At 45.3% G+C, this 22147-nt stretch overlaps 1 protein-coding gene across 2 annotated transcripts in view; it reads right to left on the bottom strand.

Annotated features, from left to right (window-relative positions):
• Positions 1-12361, bottom strand: part of EHD3 (EH domain containing 3) — a 38183-nt gene extending 25822 nt beyond the window's left edge. Inside the window, exons 1-2 of one of the 2 annotated variants that reach the window (XM_005289549.5) lie at positions 11271-12361; positions 3490-3666 (exon numbers count right to left, since the gene is read on the bottom strand). In XM_005289549.5, coding sequence (XP_005289606.1) covers positions 3490-3666; positions 11271-11497 — 404 coding nt within the window. In that variant the 5' untranslated portion in view covers positions 11498-12361. The remainder of the gene's footprint in view (positions 1-3489; positions 3667-11270) is intronic. The other variant, XM_005289548.5, reaches the window with a different exon arrangement.
• Between the last annotated feature and the right edge of the window lie 9786 nt (positions 12362-22147).

Below are 22147 nucleotides of genomic sequence, written 5' to 3'. Positions count from 1 at the left end.
TTTCTGAGCTGCTCTTAATGGTGCTTTTTTGATCCAATGCCTCTGTGCCCTAAGCAGGGGATCTGTTATTTCCACAGTGCAAACCACCCCCTATCCCGGACGGCAGAGTGGGTTGGCACAAGTCCTGGTCATTGGCTGGATGCAGATGTTCTGGGCCCTGTGGGACACTGAAAACAGCTGGAAATCTCTCTGGAACTAGTGCCACATCACATTGGCATTGTTAGAGTGCTGTGATCAAATGTCACTTTCAGAGTCAACCAAAGGCACCGCGAGGCTCTTTGCAAACTGACACCTACAGGAATCCATCTAGCTGTCTGTGTCACAGGACAACTCTCCCCACCCGCCATGTATGCCCACACCATCTCCTGCCCAGCTGCAGCAATACCCCCATGTTTCTCTCCTAATGGTAGCACTGCTGCTTTTTGATTACCACCTTCATGGCCTGGAAGCCAGGAGTAGGGCCAAAGTGCAACGCTGCAGAACATGTGGCAGAGTGTCTGCGTGCCCCCCTTTGCTGTGTACCAGGAACCATCAGGGAAAGTGAGGAAGGGCAGTTAGAAAACTCAGTTTCTGTTGCCAATGCTATTACTGGAGTCAGACAAGGCCACAGGAAAGGCTGGGACTCGTGCCCTGTCTGCATTAGGGTTTGTGTGTTGCTGGGCCTCTGGAGTGGGAAAGGTCTGTGTGGCTGCCTAGACCTAATGCTCACACTGGCTGTCTTGGGCCTGGAGAAATGAGCCCAAACCAAGGACCTTGAATTTTGGAGAAGTTAAGATCTGAACAGCACAGCATAGGGCCCACGTCTAGCTGTGACACAGCATACATCCCTCCTTGCAGAGATTGTCCTGGGGGAAGTTGGAGCCCTAGTCAGTTTGTATTTGAAACCAGTGCAACAGAATGGAGAGACCCCCATATACTGTTTCAAGTCATGCTCAAGCAATGCTGAAATCCAGAGATGAAACATGAACACATTGAGTCAGTTTCATAAGAACATAAGAATGGCGGTACTGGGTAAGACCAAAGGTCCATCCAGCCCAGTATCCTGTCTACCGACAGTGGCCAATGCCAGGTGCCCCAGAGGGAGTGAACCTAACAGGTAATGATCAAGCGATCTCTCTCCTACCGTCCATCACCACCCTCTGATAAACAGAGGCTAGGGACACCATTCCTTACCCATCCTGGCTAACAGCCATTAATGGACTTGATTTCCATGAATTTATCCAGTTCTCTTTTAAACCCTGTTACAGTCCTAGCCTTCACAACCTCCTCAGGCAAGGAGTTCCACAAGTTGACTGCGCTGTGTGAAGAAGAACTTCTTTTTATTTGTTTTAAACCTGCTGCCCATTAATTTCATTTGGTGGCACATTGTTCTTATATTATGAGAACAAGTAAATAACTTTTCCTTATTCACTTTCTCCACATCACTCAAGATTTTATATACCTCTATCATATCCTGCCCCTTAGTCTCCTCTTTTCCAAGCTGCCTCTTTAATCTCTCCTCATATGGGACCCATTCCAAACCCCTAATCATTTTAGTTGCCCTTCTCTGAACCTTTTTTAATGCCAGTATATCTTTTTTGAGATGAGGAGACCACATCTGTATGCAGTATTCAAGATGTGGGCGTACCATGGATTTATATAAGGGCAATAAGATATTCTCCGTCATATTCTCTATCCCCTTTTTAATGATTCCTAACATCCTGTTTGCTTTTTTGACTGCCGCTGCACACTGTGTGGATGTCTTCAGAGAACTATCCACGATGACTCTTTTTCCTGATTTGTTGTAGTTAAATTAGCCCCCATCATATTGTATGTATAGTTGGGTTATTTTTCCCCAATGTGCATTACTTTATATTTATCCACATTAAATTTCATTTGCCATTTTGTTGCCCAATCATTTAGTTTTGTGAGATCTTTTTGAAGTTCTTCACAGTCTGCTTTGGTCTTAACTATCTTGAGCAGTTTAGTATCATCTGCAAACTTTGCCACCTCACTTTTTACCCCTTTCTCCAGATCATTTATGAATAAGTTGAATAGGATTGGTCCTAGGACTGACCCTTGGGGAACACCACTAGTTACCCCTCTCCATTCTGAAAATTTGCCATTTATTCCTACCCTTTGTTTCCTGTCTTTTAACCGCAAAAAGAACAGGAGTACTTGTGGCACCTTAGAGACTAACATTTATTAGAGCATAAGCTTTCGTGGACTACAGCCCACTTCTTCGGATGCATACAGAGTGGAATAGAAGTGGGCTGTAGTCCACGAAAGCTTATGCTCTAATAAATTTGTTAGTCTCTAAGATGCCACAAGTACTCCTGTTCTTTTTGCGGATACAGACTAACACGGCTGCTACTCTGAAACCTGTCTTTTAACCAGTTCTCAATCCATGAAAGGATCTTCCTTCTTATCCCATGACAATTTAATTTACCTAACAGCCTTTGGTGAGGGACCTTGTCAAAGGCTTTCTGGAAATCTAAGTACACTATGTCCACTGGATCCCCCTTGTCCACATGTTTGACCCCTTCAAAGAACTTTAATAGATTAATAAGACATGATTTCCCTTTACAGAAACCATGTTGACTTTTGCCCAACAAGTTTTCTTTTATGTGTCTGACAATTTTATTCTTTATGATTCTTTCAACTAATTTGCCCAGTACTGAAGTTGGACTTACCTGTCTGTAATTTCCGGGATCACCTCTAGAGCCCTTTTAAAATATTGGTGTTACAATAGCTATCTTCCAGTCATTGGGTACAGAAGCTGATTTAAAGGACAGGTTACAAACCATAGTTAGTAGTTCCGCAATTTCACATTTGAGTTCTTTCAGAACTCTTGGGTGAATGCCATCTGGTCCCAGTGACTTGTTACTGTTAAGTTTATCAATTAATTCCAAAACCACCTAGTGACACCTCAAACTGTGACAATTCCTCAGATTTGTCACCTACAAAAGGCGGCTAAGGTTTGGGAATCTCCCTAACATCCTCAGTCGTGAAGACTGAAGCAAAGAATTCATTTAGTTTCTTCGCAATGACTTTATCTTCTTTCACTTCTAATATTTTTCTGCTGGCTTCAGTGGAGTTACACCAAAGACTGATTTGGCCAAGGAACTGAAGTGATTGCATAGTAGAGAAATCTAGGAATATAAAATCAGGGGAGAGCAGAGTGGTATGCAGTGATCCTTCAACCCTGTTAGTTTCAAGGTAGTAAATGACTCAAGGCAAGTTTGGTGTTCTCAGCTCTCTCTAGTGAATGTTTGTCCGTGTTACAAAACAGCTCAGCCCAGGCCGTTATGCCTGGTCGTCTGGCCCATGACAAGGAATGGTAGGGCAGGAGTGCTGCCCAGTGTGACTGGGGTGGCTTTGCGCCGATGCAATGTGGGGAGAAGCTTGGGTGATATCTTGCCCCCATGACACTCATTGTAGTGTTTGCCAGGGACTCATTATGACACTGAAGAGCAGCTCTACCGTGGTGTACAAGCGCAATACACTCACCTGTTCAAAAAAGCATTGCCAAAAGCATTGAGTTTCCTGAAGGGTTTTTTCGGATCCACCACCAGTGCATTACCAGGAATGATCCCCTCCACGTCCCCCTGCATCACTGCGATGAAGGAGTCAGTCGTAGGCTCTGGTCCAATTCTCATCCCTGGGAAATCCTGTTCCAGCAGGTACCTTGAGAGAGAAAACAGGGCATGATGATGCATGAGATCTGAGCTGTTGAATTCCTATCAGAGCTGCTGCTGAGGTGCACGGTGCAGCCCCTTGAGACTATTTTTAGCACTGGAAATCTGCAAATGCAATGGTAGGTTTTCATTTGGGATCTCAAAGCTACGGCTGCCTCAGCATAATCAGATGAAGAAACAGAGAATGTCAGATGCTGTGAAGAGATTCTCGTCATTAGTCATTCTGTAAATCTGTGTCACGACCCCTTAGAAGTTTAGAACTGATCCATTTCTTTATCCAAGAAAAGTGCAAACTGCCCCCATTAATTGCAAGTGGGGCTGTTAACTCTGAAACCTAACAACATTCCATATTAACATCACTGCTGATCATTTTAGCAGAAGCGTTCAGCTGATGGGCTCAGCCCACAATCCAGAACTACTTCGCAGATGCTGAAAGCCACAACTATCCCATACTCTGCTGTCAAAATCTCTCTTCCCTTCCTCCATGACAGCTTCTACAATGCAGCTCTTGTTACAATAGCACACTGAACTTTAAAATGATAGAGGGGAGGTAAGTCTGTTTACTTACCAATTCTGTGCTACAGAACATCTCTCAAGTAATAAAACCCTCAGGTATTTTTTAACGTAGACAAAGTTGGAACGCTGCAAAAATTAGGGCAAGTTTATCACAGTATATGGGGCATTGATTATAAGGCTGCTGGTGAATACAGGGCTGCACATACTGACTTGGCATTGCCTAGTTTGTGAGTACTGGATTGCTACAGGTGATAGAGTGCTGGACTGTGCACATTAGTTTAATATTGTATTGATCATCAAAGCCGGGTAGCTGGCACTTTGTTTTTTCCTGTTGTTTAAAGCACACCATTGAACCTTGTCATGAGGTGGGGGAAAATACATATGGTATGGACTCTGCAAGTCAATACAGGTAAAAAATAGGCTGCATTTTGAGATTACCGTCTTTAACAGCTAGTGGAGAGACGAGGAGCGGGAGGTTATAGCTTTTTCACAGCTAGTGTTGTTTTAATATGGGATGAGTTTTATGAAGGAGGGTGATACTGGGCATGCCACCCATAATCCATCCTCCATGTGAGGGTCTTTGGGTCAATCATTTGGGTGAATTCTCATCACCTTAATGAATGTCCTCTCATCCAGCAAAACCATATAGACATATTAGGAAAGTCAACCTTTATGCTCATCCGGGTACACTGTACTCAGGGACCTGGGCTGGAGCTGCATTTTCCACTCTCGTTGAGCAAGGAGGAACTACACTACAGACAAGTATAAGATTTAAAAGCCAATTGAAAGGCCATGTGGCAAGGAAGCACCCAAGATTGAGGGCTATTGATCCTGTAAGGGATTAATTAGCGAACAGTGCAGCTACAGCAACATTAACTCTACCGGTGAGTCTCCAGTAGGAGCTGGTCTTGCCCTGCTTCTCCTGTCACAATCATTTTATCGTGCATGCCTTTCATCCCAATGCTTTCGAAGCTCTGTACAGACTATAATATACCACTGAAATATAAGGAGCTTTGGGGTGAAATGTGGAAACTGCTTAACAATTCACAGCAACACTCAATAATTTAGGACAGGAAGAGAAGAAAATACAACAGCCTAATAGCTCCTAGACTAGGCTACCTGAAATTCCTGAGCAGTTGACTATTGTAGAGGTTCTCAAACTTCTCCAGAACAGTAGAACCTCAGAGTTATGAACACCTCAGGAAGGGAGGTTGTTCGAAACTGAACAAAATGTTAGGGTGGCTCTTTTAAAAGTTTACAACTGAACATTGCCTTAATACAGCTTTGAAACTTTACTATGCAGAAGAAAAATGCTGCTTTTAACCATCTTAATTTAAATGAAACAAGCACAGAAAGTTTCCTTACCTTGTCAAAAGAAATGACTTTCCCTTTATTTTTTAGCAATTTACATTTAACACAGTACTGTATTGTACTTGCCTTTTTTTTGTTGTTGTCTCTGCTGCTGCCTGATTGCATATTTCCAGTTCCAAACAAGATGTGGTGGTTGACCGGTCAGTTCATAAAGCTGAGGTTCTACTGTAGATGGGCCATATCTTAACAGAGAGATTATCTCATGGGCTCAGCTCCCCTCTCATTCATGATCGTATGAGCCACCTCCCTTCCTGATCATGATCACATAGGTTCTCTGTGGCAGTTACAGCAGCTCTTTACGTACAAGAATGTTAGTAAAACATACATCCATGTTTTCCTATCTCTACGGGGATTTAGCAGCACTAGATGACCAGCCAACTTTCTACCACCAAGTGCTTCATGGACCTGGATTCAATTCCTTGGGCCTATCTTTCTGTGTTAGGAAGGGCTAGCTCACTTCCTGGAAAGCTCATTTTAGCATCCCCGTTAGCCAGTTCGGAAGCTGTACTGATGGATTCTAGAAACTGAACATAGACTTCCTGTGTGGCAGTGCAGAACTCTAGCCCCTAGGCCAGATGTAGGCAACCTATGGCACGTGTGCCAAAGGCGGCACGTGAGCTGATTTTCAGTGGCACTCACACTGCCCAGGTCCTGGCCGCCGGTCCAGGGGGCTCTGCATTTTAATTTAATTTTAAATGAAGCTTCTTAAATATTTAAAAAAATCTTATTTACTTTACATACAACAATAGTTTAGTTATATATTCTGGACTTATAGAAAGAGACCTTCTAAAAACATTAAAATGTATTCCTGGCACGCGAAACCTTAAATTAGAGTGAATAAATGAAGACTCGGCACACCACTTCTGAAAGGTTGCCGACCCCTGCCCTAGACCAATAGCCTAGCCCTAAGATACTTTCATTTCTATTGTCTTTCCTCTGATCTTTTTGCAAAGTTTTTTATCTGAGCCAATATACACAAAAGCTCTCCCCACACAGACCTAGATTGAATCCAGAGTTAGATATTTTAGAATTCCTACTTTAAAATGTGATAGGAAAATAGATATTATACTAAAGGCACAAAGAGGAGTTAGGCCCCCTTTGAAGACCTCCACCCTGACCTTTAACTTTGTAATAAAATCATTTTTACACTCCTTTCTGTGATGCACAAGCACCATGACAACATGCAACTAGTCGGTGAATACAGACTTTAAAAAAAAGCCTGTGGTTTCACCTTTGTTATAGACAAGACCTCTAAGAAAGACAAAGCAAATAATGATCCTCTTCTAGTCACCTGGAATGGATGAATTTTATCACATCCCCACTCATCTAGTAATTCCCCCCCAATTGTTTTTGTTTATTATATAAAACACTTTAAAAACCCCCAAGCACTCAAACAGATACAAAAGAAGTTACAAGTTAAAGCTAATTGATGTGTAACCACTGGTATGAAATCAAACCAATGAAGTAGATTCTAAGATATTTGAGAATTTACACTGCCCAGGGAGAACTCTCCGGGAGATTTGGGCGCATTGTACAGCAGGGCAACTACTGAACAAGGGTTCTGCTATGCTGTGGGCAAACATAAGATGATCTATTGAAGTGCTGTGTACACTCGTCTGTTGGGCTGATGGTCAGTGAAGCAAGGAGCATGCACTGAAAGAAGAAAACCAAAGCACGCTTCGGGGGCAGGGGGAATCCTATAAATACACAGGCACAGTGAATAATGGCTTGTAAAAGGTGCTGGGTGACAGCACCAGCGTTCTCTACCCCTTGAGATTGGGCAGCTACAGTGCAAGCTTCCCCCAGCAGCCACTGTGCCTTAACCCTCAGCTGTGAGACTCCCTGCTAGGAATAAAAGGGAAGACAAATCTCCACTGCCCCCATGGTCTATCAGGTCCAAACTGTGTTGGCAGCCTCTCCAGGGCACGCTTGCAGGCTCCTCCGTTCTAACCCCAAGACACTGCTGCCTCCTGCTAGAAAGGACAGAAGTGATGATCTTCATGCAAGGATGCTGCAGGATGTGTGTGGGGAGGGGAGGGTTGCTTTAGCGATGAGTCAGGCAGGATGCTGTGGAGAGGCAGAGATGATGTCGTGATTGTAGAGGGGAGGTGGGGAGCAGTGGCTGGAGGAGCAGCATGGAACTGGCCTGGGGAGCAGAGCATGAGAATGTTTGGAGTGAGGAGATGCCTGCACCAAAAGCAACCTGTGCTGACGGACAGCAGGGCTCTAGCCCCTTGTTTATTTAATTAACAGGGAGGCTGGACCCAGGCCAGAGCTATTTTTAGCAGAGACTACAGCCCACCAATTAATTAAAATAGTAACATCCTGTCCTGCCGTCCCCTCCCCAAGCAGGAAACATAAAAGGTAATAATGTTGCAGAGTCAGACTCTGATGGGATCCTGTCGTCGCTGCTAACATCAGACTGGGCTGCTAGTGGTTAAAGGAAGCATTTTTAACTTCCCAGGTAAAAGTGCCAGCTCACTGCGTCTCTTCGGGCACGTATGCCCTTTCTGCGGATCTGGAAACTCTGCCAAGACAACCTTGGGAGGGAATGGGAGGAGTGAGTGATGGGAGGGTTGAAATGTACAAGCTGAAATTCAGGACAGTACATCTTTCACCTAGCAAAATAAGGCTCAGTCCCCTGCGTCTCCGAAGGCAGACAAGAGAACAGGCTGGTTCCACCTAAACCAAAGGGCGCATTTCAGTCTCGCTTCACCGACTTCCAAACACGCAGCAAGCCTCCCCCCTGCCGGGCCGCTAGAAATCTTTCACAGATGACCTTGATTGTCTTGTTTCCACCCCCACCTCCAGATACAGCAGGAGTCTGATCACAAGATCCTGCCGCTTAGCCCGAGAGAGACCGAGACCCCGTAACATCTCATCTGGATCTAAACCTTGGCTAGAGATGCCCCCCTTCAACTTTCAGGGAGGAGGCTTGGGGTCCAAACCCAAATTTTGTGGCTTGGGCCCTGTTTGTCGCTGGGAGCTCCTTAAATCAATGCTCTGAGACTCAATGGTCAGGTATCTGAATGAGTTTTATTGATCATATCTGCACTGCACAACAGGATTGAGTAATCTCTCCAAGTCCTGCCCTGAAGCACACAGAGCTCAATGTAAAGATAAGATGGATTCTCCGGGGGCAGCCTGTCCTTTCATTGTTCCAGAGTCGTGGTCAAAAATCTGGAGGGGAATGTCCCCAGGATGGATCAGAGCCATTGCTAACTTCATCCTAATGCTGAGGCAGAGGAGGAGTTTCTTACTTCTCTGTTGTTGTGGTTAGCTTCTGATGCTTTTATCCAAACTATCTGGACCCACGGGGTCTGAGAGCTCGGGCTTCCTGGCCTTTCCTGCTTCCAACAGGCTGGAACTACCTGGAGACCAGTCTCTTACGTTATTTTAATGCTTTTGTATCCAATCCCAGCACCCCTATATCCCCCGAATTGCACCCACCACCCACTGGCACATGCAGAGGGACAGACACACTTCGAAAGGCCCACTCATCCATCCTGGTGGAGCTGCTCCCGGGAAGAAACAGGCTGGCCTCTTCTGCTCTGCCCAGGGCTCCCACATGTGTTCATCACATCTGTGTCCACAGCAGGAGCGGAAAGCAGAGCAGCTAGGCATGGGGTAACTAATGAGAACTTGCTGCTTCAGGAGAGACAGCTGACTCACCAAACAAGTGCATCAATCCAAGAGGTGAGGGGATGCTACCCCCCCAGGCCACTAATTACCCCACAGCGGTTGTGGAGTCTCACTTGTGTCACCTGGGCATACTCACCTAGTGAGCAGCCCAGTTCTCAGGCCTGGAGAGAAGAGGGATTGAGTGGGAGAGGGGATCTAGGAGGGAAGGCGGGTAGGTGGTGGTGAGTCTCGTGCTGCTAGGGTTAGTGATGGAAGTAGGGGAGAGTGGGGGGGGGAAGCCAGTGGGGGCTGCAGAGACCAGGGAAGAAGCACTGCGTATATATGGGGCCTGAAAGGCAAAGAGAGGGAGTGGATGTGCAGGCAGCGAGCTTAGAGGGGAAGAATTAATGACCTCCCCAAATCTGGAGTCAGCTCCGCTCTGAAGCGCGGCTGAGGATGAAAATGAGGAGGGATCCAACATGCGACCCCACCACACCTTTCAGATCTTCCAAGAAGTCTGAAGCAGAGTTTAAGAACAAAGATTCAGGTCAGGTGTGTGGAGGAGAGGAGGGCAGGGTTAGCTCTGCCAGCCCGGCTTCACTTTATGCAGGGCAATTCCCTCCCCGCACCCAACCCATCTTTATAAATAACTTCACGAGACCAAGCAAGACCCCTGCACTGTCTGCTTTCTAGCACACAGGGTTCATGCGCCAGCCAGGTGGCTGGCTGGGCATTGCAAATTCATTCTGGGTCTAGCTCTTGGTTACAGCATTAGGTTGCAGGAATATTAGAACAGGTAAAAACGCCTGCATTCCACAAGGTCGTTCAGGCACAGCCAGTTTCACTGGCCCTCTCCTATTCTCCCCACACTCCCATTCAAATGTTGGTACAAAATAAAGCTTCCTCCCAGGTAGATAAAGGGCTGGCCTCACCTCTGGCTTACTGCAGTTTTATGCCGGTGTTACTCCTTTGATTTCAATGCAGTTACCCCAGCATCACACTAGCGATACTCAGTGGTGAATCTGACCCAAGATATTCATCTTGTGAATCCAGAGAGAAAATGGAGAAGGTGCAGCCCAAGTATGATCTGAGGAGAGAGGATACTGGGAGCTGACCTGGGGTTAGTATTACTGCTGAGGTATATAAGTGGTGCATCTGAATTGACCTGCAATCAAGACCAGCTCATCCTGAGATTGTGAATATGTTTAACCCTCCCTCTGCTAGTCTTCCACCAGACCTGCTATCTGCCATTAACCTTCCACTGAAATCAGTTCGCCTTTAGGATGTACCTGACACCTGCAGCAGCACAGTCAGTACATAGGTGCTAGATGGATCTGAAACAGGTAGGAGGGGCTGCTTTTAGAGCCTTGAAGTTTGACCGTCCTTTTTCACACCCACCCCCTCACCCTCCCACCCTTCTTCATAAGGGCACCTCAGGGCACTATACAAAGAAAAAACAATCCTAAAATAAACTTAAAAATATAAATCCCAGAGAACCCACAATAAGTTTTATCCAGGACTTGTCAGTTGGGAAATCAATGAATTCCTTGAGAGAGAAATGTCCAGGGGCCACACTGTTCCATCGCCTTCCAAAAGCCAGGGGGATAATTGATAGTAAGGCCATATTAGGGGTCATGCTTACCATGCAACTGCAGGAGCACCAAAGTGTAAATGTTTGGCTTACCTAATAAAAAGGTGTCAATGCGACTTATTTCTTGTGAGTGATGCCCTAACTCTCCAGCACTTTTGCTGTGGGTCATTTGGTCCTGATCTGAGTACTGTACATTTCTGTTAGAATTTGACTTACCCATTATTTTAAAGAAACAGCTCTGAGAATTTCCTATGAAGCAGCCTTTTTGTAAGTCATTGGTGGCTGGCACCACAGGAGATGAATGGAAGAGAACCAGGGCTGCCCTCGCCCTCAAACATAAGCAAAAGAATACAATAGGCCAAAACCTGCCCTGGGAAAGACATGTACAACCCCCATTGACAGTGATGGGAATTGTATGTATGTATGTATCAAAATTGGCTTCTTCCACCCCAGCAAAACTTTCCACCCCTCAAATAAATAGGCCAAGTTATTACCTGATAAAGGTGGTCTTCCCAGTGGAATACTGCCCCACCAGCAGCACCATTGGCTTATTATCAAAGTCAGCATCTTCCAGGGCTGGCGAATGAAACTCGTGGAATTTGTAGTAGTCTTCCAAAGGGAGCAGCTTGGTTTTGTAGAGCTTTTTGAGTCCCTCGCTCACAGTCTGGAACACTTCAGGGTCTTTCCTCCTCCTGTCATCGGTACCCAACCAGCTGAACATGATGGAATGGCCGGAGAGGTGATTGCCTTTCAGTGCTCTCTCCTTTTCAGTGAAGCTTGGTCTCCAAAGCACGGAGCAGAAGAGGTATATAGCTCAGCCGGTGGTCTTTCTGGGGAGGGTTCCAGGCAACAATTCCTAAATTTAGTCACTGTATATTTGTTTATGTTAAAGCAGCAAATTTCTGTTTATCTCCAGAGGTTGCTGGTTATCCTCTAGGAAAGAGCATTCTCTGTAACGCAAAGCAAGACACTAAGGCAGGATGCAGTGGAGAGGGGGGATGAAATACCCGTACTGGCTGCAAAACAACGTCCTTTTTCTTGCCTCAATGGAAGATGAGATGATTGCCCTTGATTTCGTCCAGGATCTCTTGTTATCCACAACTGGAGCTTTGATGGTTTTGTGGGTTTAAATCTGCAATAGGGAGGCTTTTTTAAGCATTTGCATAAAAACTCATCTTGAATTGCAATTATAATGCAAAATGAAAATGCCTCCCCCCAGCCCGGTTTGCGAGGCAATTAAATGCAACTTCATTCACTCTTTCCTTTCAGATCGTAGAGGTGGGACCGAGGCGCTGATTTGCTCCCGGAGGGTGCATGCTGCAGCTCCGGAGAAGAGGTGGCTGAATCACAACAGCATCCTCCCCTGGTGCCGCAGCTGGTGTTTAAATGCCAGCCTTTCAGGAAATTGACGAGCGACGGAAGTCATCAGCTGCTGGCAAGGTCTGGCCGTTCTCGCGGGCAGGGTGAGGCTGAGCAGGGAAGCACCATGTTTGGAGGAGGAGCTGGCTTTGCTCCTGCTCAGGATTTGCTGCAGTGGCTGGGCATGGTCAGATTGCAAGCTGCGATCAAGGACAAAGTCATCTCTGGGGTGGGAGAGGATCAGGACACAGCGCCCTCTAGAGGGACACGCAAGGATCTCGATTAGCAGATTACACACAGACTCAGTTTATTGATGTAAAATACTTCGTTTTTCATTTTTAATCTGGCATTCATTGGCATAGCTCCACTGACTGCAATGGTGATGTGATGAGGCAGGCCAGGTTAGAAGCTGGACCGTAATGTATGTGTATTATGGTGCTTGTCATCCCACAGAATCTAGAATGACAGAGCTCTTTAACTGTATATCTCTATTTGTGCATGTGTGAGAGAAGCCTTATGATCTCTCATACTGCCCCCAAAATGTACCTCAATTCTGACCCATAGGAATGACCTCCGGGGTCAAGAGGGTAGTTTAGATTCCAACTCCTGTTTGGGCTTTGAGGTCTTCTTAGAACCTGCCAGCAAGGAAGCTTGTATTGTGGTGGATTTCATTTTTATGTGTGTCAACAGCCACTAGTGTGGCTCTCCCGGATCTGTCTTATGTTTGCATTGGCACCACACCTGCCAGCTGAGTAGTATAGTTCATTGGCATTTTAGCTCTTCTGTTAGCAAACATATTCTTTTTCTTTAATTGTGTTACATTACAGTAGGGTATATAACCATGCAATTAAAATATGAGCTACATTAATCCAGCCTGTCTACCATATACCATATATGTGGCTGGCATGGTACAAGAAAACCATGGCAAATATTATCAAACTAGGATACCTAGAGGTAGGTCTCTAGCGCCACATTTAGCCACCTAAATAAAAGGGGGCTGATTTCCAGAGGAGCCAAGCAGTCTTCTCCCAGTGAAGTCCCTTTGAAGCATTACAGGTCCTCTGGCCCCTCTTGTAAAGCAGGCCCCTTTTATTTAGATGCCTAAATTTAGAGTGAGGTGCCCAACTTTGAATATTTTACCCTATAGTCTTACAGTAATAACTAAAGATTATTTAACAGGACACTTAATTTGGTTGGCCCATAATCTGAGTAACTTTTCCCCTTTAAATGTTTTTAATGCAAAACAACCCTCAATAAAACCAGCCAATGGGAGATGCGGAGCTGGCACTCGGGGTGCAGACAGCACCTAGGGGCCACAGGGACCTGGTAGCCACTTCGGGGAGCCGTGCGGAGCTAGGGCAGGCTGGGAGCCTGCCTTAGCTCCGGGCCCCCACTGCGCCACCGATCGGACTTCTAATGGCCCGGTCAGTAGTGCCGTCCGGAGCCGCCAGGGTCCCTTTTTGACTAGGCATTCCGGTCGAAAACCGGATGCCTGGCAACCCTAGTCAGGACCCAGCATAAAACCTGGGCATGCTACAGCATCCCCTCCACCCCTAGTTCCTGTGCCTATGCTTCCACTGAGGGCTGGTCTACACTACCATTAAGTCGATGTAACTTACATCATCCCGGGTGTGAAAAAACCACTCCTGAGCGACGTAAGTTACATCGACTTAAAGCGGTGTCCACACCATGCTATGTCGGCTACTGGCGCCAATGTAGCGCGGTAGTGAAGACAAACCCTGAGTCCTTTGCCAAGAACGCTGTCAGGAGGCATTTTTGGAAAAGCTACCAGCTGTCAGGAGATGTTTTTGGAAAAGTGTCATAAGCTCTGACACCTTCCCAGCAGGTGGTGGGTGGTTCATATAACACACTCTTCATAGTGAAAAGAGTCCCTAGGCCAAATTCCAGCTAAATTCAAGAATCCCTCAACCAAATGTGTTTCGCATAAACAACTCCAACTCTGCATGAAAGACAATTGGCATATATCTGCTGAAGCTAGGGCTGAATTTGGCCCTCTGTGTCTGCCATACAATATGACAACAAACAATCCTTGCATTGAATAAGAATGAACAAGTTAGGGATAATATGATCTTCAGGCTCTTAAATGTGGTCTTCCTTTCTTAGTAAGTTGGATAGTTCTGAATCGAAGTGGTGATTTATCTGCTCTGCAAGTATATATCCATTGTGGCAGAAAATTATATTGTTGCATTTTCTGCAGAAGGTCAAGGTTCTTACCTCAGATTCTTCATTAGTTATTAGAGATGGAGCAAAAGTAAAATTAAAACAAACAAACAACTTTAAAGCATTTGCATCTCAACTGAATGTGCATTTTTTATTTTTTTTTTAAAACGGATAATTCTGAAGAAATCACCATGGCTTTGCAAAATGTTTCTGTTTTGTTAAAAATGGCCAATTTCATCTCCTAGTTGTCTCTACCATTCAAGAATGGTTACACCTGCAAGAGCATTCTAGTATCTATCCAGCTATTTTTGAGTGGCTGGACTCTTCTGCTTTACAGTCTGTTTGTGATTGCCTTGCTTGTCATGAACTAAGCCAAGCTTACCCAGGTCAGGCCGTGGATGGGAGACAACCAATGAAAACCTAGATTCAGAGATTATAAAGCAGAAAGGGACCACTGTATCATTTAGTCTGACCTCCTGCCTAGCACAGGCCACAGGACTTCCCTGAATTCTTGTTTGAACTTGAACATATATTTCAGAAAAATATTCAATCTTTATTTCAAAATTGCCAGTGATGGAGAATGAACCCCAACCCCAGGTAAATTGTTTCAATGGTTAATTTATGTCTTATTTCCAGTCTGAATTTGTCTAGCTTCTTCTTCCAGCCATTGGATCTTTTTACACCTTTGTCTGCTAGATCGAAGAGCCTATTATCAATTTTTGGTTCCCTATTTATAGATATATAAATGGTGATCAAATCACCCCTTAATCTCTTCAAGAAGCTAGATGCTGTAGAAAGTGGGGTTGGTGATTCAGAAGCACTGAATCTATGCCCCATGATGATTGTGCTAGGTGACCACCGGTGCTTTAGAGGTACTGTCTTTCTAGTGAGATGTAAAATGAAGGTCCTGACCACTAGTAACATAAGAGAGCCCATTGTACTGCTCGTAAGAGAGAGATGTTAACCTCCATGTCTCTTAAATTCTGCTTCTGGTATTATTACATCTTACAACTTAAATTCCCCTTGCAATTTCAAATGGATACTGTTTTCTTTGTTTCCTGTGTAAACCTGTTCCTTGTGTTGATGTTAAACAGCTACAAGACACTCCAGGGTGGATATATTTTAGTGCTGGGTGAAGTGATCATTATTTGTATGTAGCCTTTGTCTATTCCACAGGGACATACATCTAATATCCATGAGATTGTTGGATGAAAAATGCTAGGAAAATACTAATTCTTTGGGTCTAACAGCCAATATGATTGTCTCTATTTCTATCTTAAAAGTATAGACATTAAATAATGGCCACAAACTTTCTGTGTCATTACATTTTTCAGGTAGGTGGACATATCATACCTCAGGAGATAAAGCACACTGGAAGTCAAGCGTTTGGCATTCTGTCCCTGAACCTGCCATGGAATTTCTTGTGACGCCTCATGCAAGCCATCTAACCTCCATGTCTTAGTTTTCCCATCTATAAAACAGGGACAACACTTAAGTTATCAGCATATTGTGCTGCTTTTCATGAAGGCAGCTACAAATGTTTGCTGAATTAAGGAGAACAAATGCTAGGTGCAATATGTGTAGATCCAAGAACTAAGTGGGCACTACTTGGGGAGGTAGCATGGTCTGGTGCAGGGGTGGGCAAACTATGGCCCGGGGGCCACATCTGGCCCGTCAGACCATTTAATCTGACCCTCAGCTCCCACCAGGGAGCGGCGTCGGCGGTTTGCCCTGCTTCACGCAGCTCCCAGGAAGCAGCTGGCATGACACCACACCCCCCCAGCTCGACCCCCCTCTGGCTCCTACTTAGTACACGGAGGTGTCGCCAGGCGGCCCTGTGTCCAATCCGCAGGTGCACCGCGCAGCTCCCATTGTCCGCACCTCAGAGCTGGAGAGGGGACATGCTTCTGGGAGCTGCTTGCGGAGGTGCCGCCCAGAGCCTGCACCCCTGAGCCTCCCAGTGCCCCAATCTCCTGCCACAGTCCTGATCCCCCTCCTGTCCTCCGAACCCCTCAATCCCAGCCCAGAGTCCCCTCTTGTACCCCAAGCACCTCAACCCCAGCCCCACCCCAGAGTCCACATCCCCAGCCAGAGCCCTCACCCCCCTGTGCCCCAACAGCCTGCCCCATCCCTGAACCCCCTCCCACCCTCTGAACCCATTGGTCCCAGCCCACAGCACCCTCCTGCACCCCAAACCCCTCATCCCCAGCCCCACCCCAGAGCCCACACCCCCAGTTGGAGCCCTCACACCCCTCCCCCCATACCCTAACCCCCTGCCCCAGCCCTGATTCCCCCTCCCACCCTGTGAACCCCTTGGTCCCAGCCTGGAGCCCACTACTGCACCCCAAACTCTCATCCCCAGCCCCACCCCAGAGCCCTCACCCCCAGCATCCCAACCCGGAGCCCCCTCCTGCACCCTGAACTCCTCATTTCTGGCCCCACCCCAGAGCTCTCACCCCCTCCTGCACCCCTTCCCCCAATTTTGTGAGCATTCATGGCCCACCATACAATTTCCATACCCTGATGTGGCCCTCAGGCCAAAAAGTTTGCCCACCCCTGGTCTGGTGGATAGAGTTTGAGACTAGGAGACAGGAGACATGTTCTATTTCTGGCTCTGCCACTGACTTGCTTGTGTGATCTTGGGCAATTCACTTTATCGCTCTGTGCCTTGGTTTCCCCTCCAAGTTTGTGTGTGTTTAGATTGTAAATTCATTAGGTCAGGGACTGTCTCTCTCTGCATTTGTACCGCACCAAACACAGTGAGTCCCTGATTTCTAATGGTCCCGTAGGTGCTTTACATAATACAAATTGTAATAGTAATTACAATATTTTGCTCAAACAGTTCTACACAAACACTCCCTCACCTTCCTGGAAGTGGTGTCATTATAAAAGCCTGTTCTCTTTCCTACTTTCTGGGCAGTGGAGCAGCTTGGAGAAATACTGCTTGTCCAAGGAATCTGGTTTAGCCTGCTCGAAAACTGACAGATAAATATAGCTGCCATATAAAACAAGTCATATGATCAATGGTGACATGAACCTTTGTGGGTTATCTATAACTGTTATTGATACCTCTCTTCATATACCTAGTGAATTTCGCATTGTACAGTCATGTTATTTTAATAGGGATATGTCCTTAAAAATGCTGCACTATCAGGCTTCTGTGACAGCTTGCCACATTAAAGTGACTAGGCAGTGTCTGAAACTAAAGTTAAACTATACAATGGCAAAAAAATGTTAAAACTGTTGTTAACAGGGTTAGTATGGCTAAGTGGCTCCAAAATAGAGCTGGACAGGAACTGGAATTTCCACTTTTTCAGGCTATTCGGTGATTTCAACATTTATTTTTGTTCTGAATTGGGACAACCAGAAATAATTTGGAAGATTCCCACAATGAATTTTTTTTCAGAAAATATTTTGGGTCATTCAAAACCAAGAGGTTTTTTTTTTAAACAAAAAATCAAAATGTTCCATTCTAAAAATGTCAAATGAAAACATTAAGATGTTATCAAAATGCTTTTTTTCATTTTTTTCCAAAGTGAAATGTCATTGAAATTGAAACATTCCCATGAATAAATTCAGCTTCAACAATACAGCATTTTCCAATGGAAAAACAATCTATAGAAAAGTTTTCAATCAGCTCTACCTCCAAGCTTTGTTATTCTGCTCTGTGCAATACAAGCTGCCTCTAATGAACAATATGCTCTTTTAAAATGTACATTGTCCCCAATAGCTTTGATGTTGATGAAAGCGATACTGTTAAGGGAACTTCAATAAATAGTAGGAGAGCACAAGAGAGTTATTGCAGAGTATTTACAGAGATTATTAGCATAAATTGATCAATACAATGGAGCCAGATTTTGCTCTGTTACCCAGGTGTAAATCCACATAAATACATTGAAGTCAGCAGTCTGTAACAGAATTACACTGGCTTTACTCTGTTGTATCAGAGCAGAATCGGGCTCACAGCATTTATTTTGGGTGTTTTTACTTACTGGATTGATGCTAACTTTTAACCATTACTATAGCTGGTCAGAACAATTCCATCTAAATATTTGAAAAACAAAAACAACTTCATAAGTTTTGTTTTTGTTTTTCTGCCCAGTCCTAACTAACCACAAGAGAGTCTAGTTAAAAATGCATGCCAAACAAATTAAAGTGATCTATTAAGAGACGTGTCATCCAGGTATAACATATTATGTACATATTTGCAGAACCTCAAGATGATAGCAGAACCTCAAGATGATAACATTACCTGCCTAGTGCTGGTCAGAGGTTTGACCTACTTCACTAGTATCTTGAACCGTAGTCAAGACATGAAATATGCATTTTGCAGTTCATGTTTAGTATAGCTGAAAAGATCGGACAGTCTTCCAAATGGGAAGAATGTGAACATGTCATCTGCTAGTATTATTAGGAAAGTCCAGGTAGAAAATTTGGTTGAATTGTGCTTATCGGATACTGAACGAAGTTTCCAATCTTGCAACTGTCAGTGTCTGTGAGCCATGAATTGCAGGACAGGGGGTCTCAGACTTTTGTTGTGAAAGTTAAGCTAACTAACCACTATAGCTGAGAAGTAGTCAGACACTTACAAAAGGAGCTTTATATTAACCACTAAGCTAATCGCGGATATCACAGGCCAAACAATAAGAAGCAAAATGCACATCCTCAACTTTTATGAACAGAAAGTTCCCCAGTTTGGGGGATTTATTTCAGCAAAATGAGCCCACAGCCTCACAATTTTTTCAGAGGTGTTTATCCCCCAATCTTTACAAAGGTTAAAAAAATGGCTTACTTGCTAACTCCTTCCAGGAGGGAGACAGTCTGTTTTGATGGTCTCTCAAAGTCTCCTCACCTTGTGGAAAATAGAGCGGGTTGAAAAATAAGGCAGAAAAAAAGTGAGAAAAATGTCAGAATAATTTGTTTCATTTTCCCACCTATTCATTGAAAAGTTTAATCCAGTTTTTATTGTTTGTTGTTGTTAATCTTTTGAAACAGGACATTTTCAGATGTGATTATGTTGCTCAGATTAGTCATATGGTGAGAAATTATATCAAAAATGTGTAAAAAATAATTTTTGGGAATGCCTTATTTTAAAATTGATAAAAGTTTCCAAAAAACAATGAGTTTTTATGAAAAATGTCAGTGTTGAGAACAGGGCAGTTTTCAATAAAATGGTTTGATCAATAACTAGTGGAAAGGTCACAATTTAGATACTCCCCTAGTAACCCACTAGTCAATCCATGTTGTGTGTCCCAGATACAGAGGGGATGTCAATCTGTTACAGTGCCCAGCTGCTGAGGTTGGTTTTTCAGATCAAGCTGTAGCAGCTGACACTTTTAGCTCTGTAGGTCCCTGGTTCAATCTCTTCTGTCAAGATGGTGACCATCACATAAATGGGGCAGCTGTCTAGGTTTGCTAGATAAGGTACTTGTTTGTATGAAGAAGAGTGGTGGAATCAGGCCCTTAGTTTTCTTAATCTTATAACACCCACATTCCTGTAAAATAGGAGGTGAGTCTTTGGGTTTAAACACAACACCATTGAGATTCAGCTAGTTTCACTTAAGGTCACATCGAAGCACAGTGTCGATGACACAATGTTTTGGGATTTTGTTTTTGTCCACTTCCCTGTTGTATTGGAAGGTGTGTCTTCCATTGCATCTGTCTGAGGTTGAGGTAAGGTGAGCAGGGCACCTCGCTTTGAAAACAAATGGTGATTCAGTCAGTCCCATAAACTCATGGCTTTTTGTCTCTTTTCCAGGAGGTTTGAGGAAGGAATGTATTCAGAAAAAAACCCACTTCCTCTCAGGACAGTGACAGAGGCATTGAGGCCTGTTCATTACTAAGCATTAATACCTAATGAAAAGTGGCAAAGAGTTCAGGTAGCAATGGGTGCAGAATGAGCAGGGGCGAGGCTGGGCTGCTGGAACAGTTTGTATAGTGGGGGTGCTGAGAGCCATTGAACAAAACTGTAAACCCTGGATATAATGGAGTGTCACTTCAAGCCAGGTGGTGCGTCAGCTCCCCCAGCACCCCTACTTCCAGCACTTATGGGGCTTGGTGGTAGGTGAGGGGTAATAGGGTTCCCCAATGTTAAACCAGTCATTAATTTAATAGATATGGAAAGGAGAGTTTCCCTTGCTGCATTTTTACTGATGGACCAAGCCTCTCACTATTGGGAGTAAAGGAGGGAGAAACAAAGTATCTGAGGTGGAATTGAAGAGAAGAGGTGATGAGGGTGATAGATGGAAGGGAGGGAGATTTTTGAGCTGCAATGGAGAGACAGAAGAAGTGTGTGTAAGTGGGGACAATTTCCTTTTAGGGTCTTGTAGGAGTGCGAGACTCAGCCCTGCGGCGCCGCCTGCTGGTCATCTCCAGGAATTAGCTCTGCCAACCTTGGAGAGCCCTCTGCAGGCCAGTGATCCACCTTGCCACTGGCCCCATGTCCCTCCCAGGACCCCGGTGCCCCTTTCTCTGGGTGCTGCCCCCTGGCAGTACTCCCACAGTTCTGGGTCTCCCCCCTCCCAGAGGAACCCCCACCCACTATCCCCACTTTGCCTTAGTCTTGGCTACTGCCCAGTCTCCATCTAGTCCCCATTCACTGGGGCAGACTGCAGTATCAGCCACTCATCACAGGCAAAGGGGTTTGGACCTGCTGCCTCTGCCTACCCCTGGGCTGCCCTCTGCAACCCCCAGTACCCATTGGCCTTCTGCTAGGCCGCAGCTCCTGGCTTTCCAGGCTGGAGCTTCCTCAGCTCCTCTGCCTTTCCCCAGCCCTGCTCCACTCAGATACTCTGCTCAGGTCCCTGCAGCCAGGTCCATCTCCCTCTACAGCTAGAGAGAGACTGCGGAGCTCCTGGCTCCCAGCCTCCTATATAGGGCCAGCTGAGGCCTGATTGGGGAAGCAGCCGCAACTGGGCCACGCCCCAAACAGCCTACTAGCTACTTCCCCCCTGCAACAGCCCTCTCCCAAGGCTGTCTTAAGCCCTTCCGGGTAGGAGCGGGGTAACCACCCCGCTACAGGTATCTAGATCCCACATAGTAAATGTCCCTCTACCCTTTCTCTCTCCACTGCTCTGCCCTTCCACTGTCTCACTCCATTGTTCCATATGTTCCTGCATCCTCTTTGCTTCAGGTGGAGGAGGTTTTTAGACAGTCCCAGCAGCCCCTTTCCCCAGACTATGGGCCCTTCTCTGTGCTGGTGGCAGGATGTATAAGCAGGTGGGCCTGGGCCTGGCCAAGGCGTGGAAGAGTCAGAGGAGCACTAACAGGCAGGGAGGTCAAGGTCTCAAGGAACCATGGAATCTGAATTCCCCTTTGGTCTTGGAGGTGGCCTCCATTGCAGTACATTGGTGGGTGGGGCAGTGTGGAGAAAGCTGCACTGCTGCTGTTTGTGCTGTACCTACTTCTTCCTACCTGTCAAGCCAACACATTTCTAAAGCATCAAGGAAACCCTGAGCAGCCTATTTTCTCTTGCAAAGATTGTCCTGTCTGGCTAGGAATTAATATTGCATTCAATGGTATAGTCATATGATAAATAATTGAATTATAATTCATTTTTTAAAAACAGAACAATAAAAAGACTGGTAAGATAAGATGGTTTAATACTTGTAAAGAGACAACTTGTAGCTGTGATAATCTCAGCCCAGCTTCTACTGGCTTGGTTTGCAGGAGACTTCTATTGGAGCAGCTGTCTAGATTACCAGTATGAACGTTGGCTACCATAATATGCTGGATACACGCACTGCAGCATATGGATAAGTAACTCTGTTAACTGGTAAAGTCAAGGATGTGTAGTTGGCAAACAAAGCCAGATGGCCTCTTCCTGCTTGTC

This window comes from Chrysemys picta, chromosome 3 (genome assembly GCF_011386835.1).
Source record: "Chrysemys picta bellii isolate R12L10 chromosome 3, ASM1138683v2, whole genome shotgun sequence".
Lineage (NCBI taxonomy): Eukaryota > Metazoa > Chordata > Testudines > Emydidae > Chrysemys > Chrysemys picta.
Note: the sequence above shows the minus strand (reverse complement) of the source record. Positions and strands in the feature narration are given on the sequence as shown.